This window comes from Colobus angolensis, unplaced genomic scaffold, assembly GCF_000951035.1.
Source record: "Colobus angolensis palliatus isolate OR3802 unplaced genomic scaffold, Cang.pa_1.0 Scaffold15, whole genome shotgun sequence".
Lineage (NCBI taxonomy): Eukaryota > Metazoa > Chordata > Mammalia > Primates > Cercopithecidae > Colobus > Colobus angolensis.
In genome coordinates this window covers 17690805-17697499 of record NW_012114599.1, presented here as the reverse complement: position 1 = coordinate 17697499, position 6695 = coordinate 17690805, and the positions used below count along the sequence as shown (strand labels likewise).

Genomic DNA, 6695 nt, shown 5'->3' with positions numbered 1-6695 from the left:
GTCCACCTGGGCCTCCCAAAGTGCTGGGATTACAGGCTTGAGCCACTGCGCCTGGCCGGGAAATGCTATCTGAGATGCTTAAGCTGCCATCTGAACATGAGGTAAAAGGAAATTCTATACGTAATCACTGTGCTAAATTGCTTGCAAAGATGGCCACAACAATTCCTCCTATCCTTATATATATGCCCCTTTGCAATGTGACTTTGCTACTTCTCTATCAAGATGTGGAGTTTGTTTTCCTATATTTTGCACTGGAGTTGGCCTTGTGACTTGCTTTGACAATAGCATGTAGTACAAATGACACTGTGCAACTCTGGATTTTAGGTTTTGAGAGACCTTACAGCTTCCACTCACACTCTCTTGGAAACCAGATGCAATGTAAAGAAGTCAGGGCTGTCCTGCTAGAGACATATGTCCCAGCTGACAGCCACAACCAACCTCTGAATGTACAAATGAGGCTAGCTAGGCCATACAGCCATTCACTCAAGCCATCAGATGACTGCATCCACATCAATGGTCCACAGCAAGGCCATCAGAAGAACCATCCAGCTGAACTTACCCCAAATTGCTGAGCCACAAAGTTGTAAGTAAATAAATGTCTGCTATCTTAAGCCATTGAGTTTTGGAGTGATATATTACATAGCATCAGAAATCTAACACAATCATTATGTTTGAATGTTTTTCAAATTACTCATATTTATTAAATGAGTACCATAAGCAAGGTGTCAGGCTAGATGCAAAAAGTGAGGCAAAGTGTATAAAATGTGACCACTGCCTTCAGTAAGTTTATAATCTATATCAAGAGGTGATGAAGTGTTTAAATAAGCATCACGCAGAGCAATATAGTATAAGAGCCATAGAGTAACAGAACCATATTGTCATAACAACTGAAAAACAAGATCATTTCTGCTGGAGGTGATAATGGAATAATTTATCAAGAATGTAACATTAGAGTTGGACACGGTGGCTCATGCCTGTAATCCCAGCACTTTGGGAGGCCGAGGCAGGTGGATCATGAGGTCAGGAGTTCGAGACCATCCTGGCTAACATGGTGAAACCCGTCTCTACTAAAAATACAAGAAATTAGCCAGTTGTGGTGGCACGCGCCTGTAGTCCCAGCTACTCAGGAGGCTGAGGCAGGAGAATGGCATGAACCCGGGAGGCGGAGGTTGCAGTGAGCCAAGATCGCGCCATGGCACTCCAGCCTAGGTGACAGAGTGAGACTGTCTTAGAGGAAAAAAAAAGGAATATAACATTAGAAGTAAGTCTTGAAGGACTTCAACAGTGGAAGTAGCAGGAGAGGCCATTCTAAGTGAATGAAAAATGACAGGAGAGTAATTGAAGTCCTGGAAAAGAGCAAAGTTGGTACAGACCAATAGTCCATATTAGCTAGATTATAGTGAAAATGTAGAGGAAATGTTGGAGAACCATTCTTCATTCAAAAACTGTCTTCCTCATGGCCAAGCATAGTGGCTCATGCCTGTAATCCCAGCATTTTGGGAGGCTAAGGTGAGTGGATCACTTGAGCTCAGGAATTGAAGACTATCTGGGGTAACATAGTGAGACCTCATCTCAACTAAAAAAAAAAAAAATTCAAATGGGTGCCATGGCTCACGCCTGTAATCCCAACACTTTGTGAGGCCGAGGCGGGTGGATCACGAGGTCAGGAGATCAAGCCCTTCCTGGACAACATGGAGAAACCCCATCTCTATTAAAAATAAAAAATTAGCTGGGCATGGTGGCACATGCCTGTAATTCCAGCTACTTGGGAGGCTGAGGCAGGAGAATCGCTTGATCCAGGGAGTCAGAGGTTGCAGTGAGCCAAGATGGCACCACTGCACTCCGGTCTGGCGACAGAGCGAGACTCCATCTCAAAAAAGAAATAAATTTTAAAAAAAGTATCCCAGCATGGTGGTGCATGCCTGTAGTCCCAGTTACTCAGGAGGCTGAGGCAGGAGGGTGGTTTGAGCAAGGAGACCAAGGCCGCAGTGAGCAATGACGGCGCCACTGTACTCCAGCTTGGTGACAGAATAACACCCTGTCTCAAAAACAAAAACAAAAAAGCAACAAATCTCCTTGTAAGTATTATGGTGAATAAAAAACAAAATAACATAAAAATAGAAATAAACTGAACATGGTGGTTCATGCCTTTAATCCTAGCAAATTGGAAGGCTGAAGTGGGAGGATTGCTTGAGGGCTGGAGTTCAAAACTGGCTTGGGCAACATGGTGAGAGAGACCTTGTCTCTACAAAAGAAACTTTAAAATAAAAAAGAAATAATTTAAAAATATATTTCAAGAAAACAAAAAATAAAAAGCAAGTATCAACTTGATTCCAGGCACTGCTTACTACGCTAGTGTTATGTAGTAGATGTGGAAGCTGAGTAACTCATCCAAGATCACCGAAAGTGATGGAACACAGATGTAAATGCAACCAGTCTGACGCCAGGACCATTTAACCGTTCTACTATTGGGCCCTATCTTGGCTAAGTTAAAAAGTTAGTTACTTTCTTTAGTGATAAAGACCATAGGGGTAACAGGAAAGACAGTTACTTAAGAAGAAAAACTGGCACCAAACTAAATATCCATCAATAGTTGAACAGTAAAATAGGTTGTGGTAAACTCATATAATGGAATACTATATAGCAGTGGAAATGTACCACAGTTACAGAAATCAACAGGGAGGAATTTCAACACTTAATTACTGAGCAGGTAGCCAGGCACAGTGGCTCTTGCCTGTAATCCCAGCACTTTGGGAGACCAAGACAGGAGGACTGCTTGAGCCCAGGGGTTTGAGACCAACCTGGGCAACATAGTGAGACTCCATCTCTATTTTCTTAAAATAAAATAAATGAAATTTTTAAAATTTTGAGGAGGGAAAGCAAACAAGGGATATTTGAAATATGATTACATTTCCATAAAGTCAAAGTGAGGCAAAATCATACAACACATTATTTAGAAATACATAAATACACTGCAAACTAAAATGAGGCACGAGAATGATTAATATAAAATTCAGGATAGTGGCTTCCTCTAGAGGGAGAGACAAGACATTGAGATTAGGGAGGAGCTCACAGAGTGCTTCTAGGAGTTGGTTACATTCATTTTTCTTAAATGGAATGCTGCTTATTTTTCTTTAAATTGTACATTTAAATAATACACTTCTTGTTTACATGATATATGTATAAATGTAATTTTTTTGTCTTTTTTTGAGATGGAGTTTCGCTCTTGTTGCCCAGGCTAGAGTGCAATGGCACAATCTTGGTTCACCGCAACTTCCGCTTCCCGGATTCAAGCGATCCTCCTGCCTCAGCCTCCCAAGTAGCTGGGATTACAGGCATGCGCCACCATGCCCAGCTAATTTTGTATTTTTAACAGAGACGGGGTTTCTCCATTTTGGTCAGGCTGGTCTCGAACTCCTGACCTCAGGTGATCTGCCTGCCTCGGCCTCCCAAAATGTTGAGATTACAGGTGTGAGCCACCACGCCAGGCCCTGAATCAGATTTAAAAGAGGGCATTTCATTAAAAAAATTTTTTTTGTTGTTTGCTTTTGAGACAGAGTCTTGCTCTGTCGCCCACGCTGCAGTGTACTGGCATGATCTCCATTCACTGCAGCCTCTCAGATTCAAGTGACTCTCCTGCCTCAGCCTCTCAGTAGTTGGGATTACAGGAATGCACCGCCACCACAGGAATGCGCCTGTCTAACTGTCCCATTTTTAGTATAGACGGGGTTCTGCCACGTTGGCCAGGCTGGTCTTGAACTCCTGACCTCAGGTGATCCGCTTGCCTGGGCTCCCAAAGTGCTGGGATTACGGGCGTGAGCCACTGCACCCGGCTGAAAGAGGGCATTTCAGAATGAGGATCTAGCATAAGTGCAGAGAAGGGGGAGCAATAAGGGAAACAGGGAGTAGGTCATTTTTGCAATAGCCTGTGATATTTGTAGGGCAGTATTGGTGGGGAATAATTAAGTAAAATTGGCTGGTGCTGTGGCTCATGCCTGTAATCCCAGCACTTTGGGAGGCCTGCCAGGAATTCAAGACCAACCTGGGCAACATATCAAGACCCTGTCTCAACAAAAAAGTAAAAAAATTAGCTGGGGACGCGATGTGGGGGCTTATGCCTGTAATCCCAGCACTTTGGAAGGCCAAGGCAGGTGGACTGCTTGAGCCCAGGAGTGGAGACCAGCCTGGGCAGCATGGTGAAACCCTGGCTCTACAAAGAATACAAAAATTAGTTGGGCACAGTGGCGTGTGCTTGTGGTCCCAGCTACTTAGGAGGCTAAGTGGAAGGGTCACCTGAGCCAGGGAGGTGGAGGTTGCAGTGAGTCATGTTGTTAGTGCCACTGCACTCCAGCCTGGGCAACAGAGTGAGACCCTGTCTCAAACAATAAAAAAAAAAGCTGTGGCAGAATGTGGAGATTCTTGGAAGCTGGAAGCTCCCATGTGGCATTTGTAAACCTCACCTTGTAAATAACGGAGTCTTTGTGTCAGTTAGGCTTCCTTAGTTTTAGGAAACAAGAAATAATTATGGCTAACTCAAGTAAAAAGAGAAAGAGAAGAGAAAAAAGATGTGGAGATAGAGAGGGAGAGAGAGGAAAAGACAAAAGGAAGGAAGGGGGAAAGGAGAGAGGAGAGAGAAAGAGAGAAACAGACTGATTAGTGTATTGGATAGGTTACATAACCAAGTGACCAGTCAGGAACCCAGCAGCTCTGGGGAGATCAATGTGATGCACTGATAAACACGCTCTTAAGAGCACTCGATTCCTGCTACCTTCTTTTCGGTGGGTCTCCAGCCAAGATTCCAGGTCCCAGGAGAGTCTGACTGACCTAGTGTTTGTTTCCACCTTTGTGGCCTGGGTTCTGTGCTTGCAGCTCATTAGAATACAGGGAGCAGAGGCCGGGAGCTGTGGCTCAAGCCTGTAATCCCAGCACTTTGGGAGGCCGAGATGGGCGGATCACGAGGTCAGGAGATCGAGACCATCCTGGCTAACACGGTGAAACCCCGTCTCTACTAAAAATGCAAAAAAACTAGCCGGGTGAGGTGGCGGGCGCCTGTAGTCCCAGCTACTCCGGAGGCTGAGGCAGGAGAATGGTGTGAACCCGGGAGGCGGAGCTTGAAGTGAGCTGAGATCCGGCCACTGCACTCCAGCCCGGGCGACAGAGCGAGACTCCGTCTCAAAAAAACAAAAAAAAACACACAATACAGAGAGCAGAGACAAGCAGGTAGTTTTCCAAAGGAAGGGATGCTGAGTAGATTTTTAATTTTTTTTTTTTTTTTTTTTTTTTGAGACGAAGCCTCGCTCTATCGCCCGGGCTGGAGTGCAGTGGCCGGATCTCAGCTCACTGCAAGCTCCGCCTCCCGGGTTCACGCCATTCTCCTGCCTCAGCCTCCCGAGTAGCTGGGACTACAGACGCCTGCCACCTCGCCCGGCTAGCTTTTTGTATTTTTTTTTTTTTTTTAGTAGAGTCGGGGTTTCACCGTGTTAGCCAGGATGGTCTCGATCTCCTGACCTCGTGATCCACCTGTCTCGGCCTCCCAAAGTGCTGGAATTACAGGCTTGAGCCACCGCGCCCGGCCTAATTTTTTTAAAAGTGTGGATTCTTCAGTAAACTATGCGATGGTTACTATGCAAAACCTAAGATTTCCCTTATTCAAATAAATTATCTTTCATATTAGACGTCTAAATATGCACTAATTGAGTTAAACCCTTGGGTTCGTTGATCTCATCACACTGAGCTGACATTCTTGTTGCTGTTGTTTGCAGTGACCTGAAGTTTCTATCTTCACAATTGCTTTCCTCTCAAATAATTCCCAGATTTTAAATTTTTATTTTTTATTTTTTTCTGGAGACGGAGTCTCGCTCTGTCGCCCAGGCTGGAGCGCAGTGGCGTGATCTCAGCTCACTTGCAGCCTCTGCCACCCGAGTTCAAGCGATTCTCCGGCCTCAGCCTTCCAACTAGCTGAGACTACAGGCGCGCGCCCCCACACCTGGCTAATTTAATTCCCAGATTGATACCCATTGCTTCTGAGATGTATCCTTCGGAGAAGACTAAGGTCGCCTGGCAGAAAAAGATGAAAGAAACTAAGAAAACGATGACACTGAGAGAGGAGCCTCGCGAACCAGCAAAGCGACCCCAATTCGCAATTCCCCGTTGGGTGGATCGATTACCAAGGCTTCCTGGCAGGAGCTCTCCAGGGCTGCCGACGTGAGCCGAACTGCACATTGGGAACTGTAGTTGAGCGGCGAAGGCTGAGAGGAGGGCGCCGCACACGCGTACAGGAGCCCCAGTCAACAAAGACGCGCGGTGCGCGCGCGCCCCGGAGAAAAACACGGGAAGACGTGCGCGTGCGCGGCTGCCGCTGGGAGCCACCAGGCGGCGGAGAGGACAGTGGCAGGAAGGGAGGGGCCCGAGCCACCGACTGCAGGAGGAGAAGGGGTTGTGCTCCTGGCCGAGGAAGGAGAAAGGGGCGGGGCCGGCGGGCAGCGCGCGGCGGTGCGGAGCTCCTGAGACCGGCGGTTACACGGGGGTCTGTGGCCCTCGCCGTCGCAGTGGCCGCCGCCGTCGCTTGGTTCCCATCGGTCTGCGGGAGGCGGGTTATGGCGGCGGCGGCAGTGAGAGCTGTGAATGAATTCTCCGGGTGGACGAGGGAAGAAGAAAGGCTCCGGCGGCGCCAGCAACCCGGTGCCTCCCAGGCC

General features: G+C 47.0%; 1 protein-coding gene across 1 annotated transcript in view; it reads left to right on the top strand.

Annotated features, from left to right (window-relative positions):
* SPAST (spastin) overlaps positions 1 to 6695 on the top strand; it is a 121541-nt gene that overhangs the window by 21134 nt on the left and 93712 nt on the right. The window contains exon 2 of the mRNA XM_011936038.1: positions 6105 to 6681. Within this exon, the coding sequence (XP_011791428.1) occupies positions 6105 to 6681 (577 nt within the window). The remainder of the gene's footprint in view (positions 1 to 6104; positions 6682 to 6695) is intronic.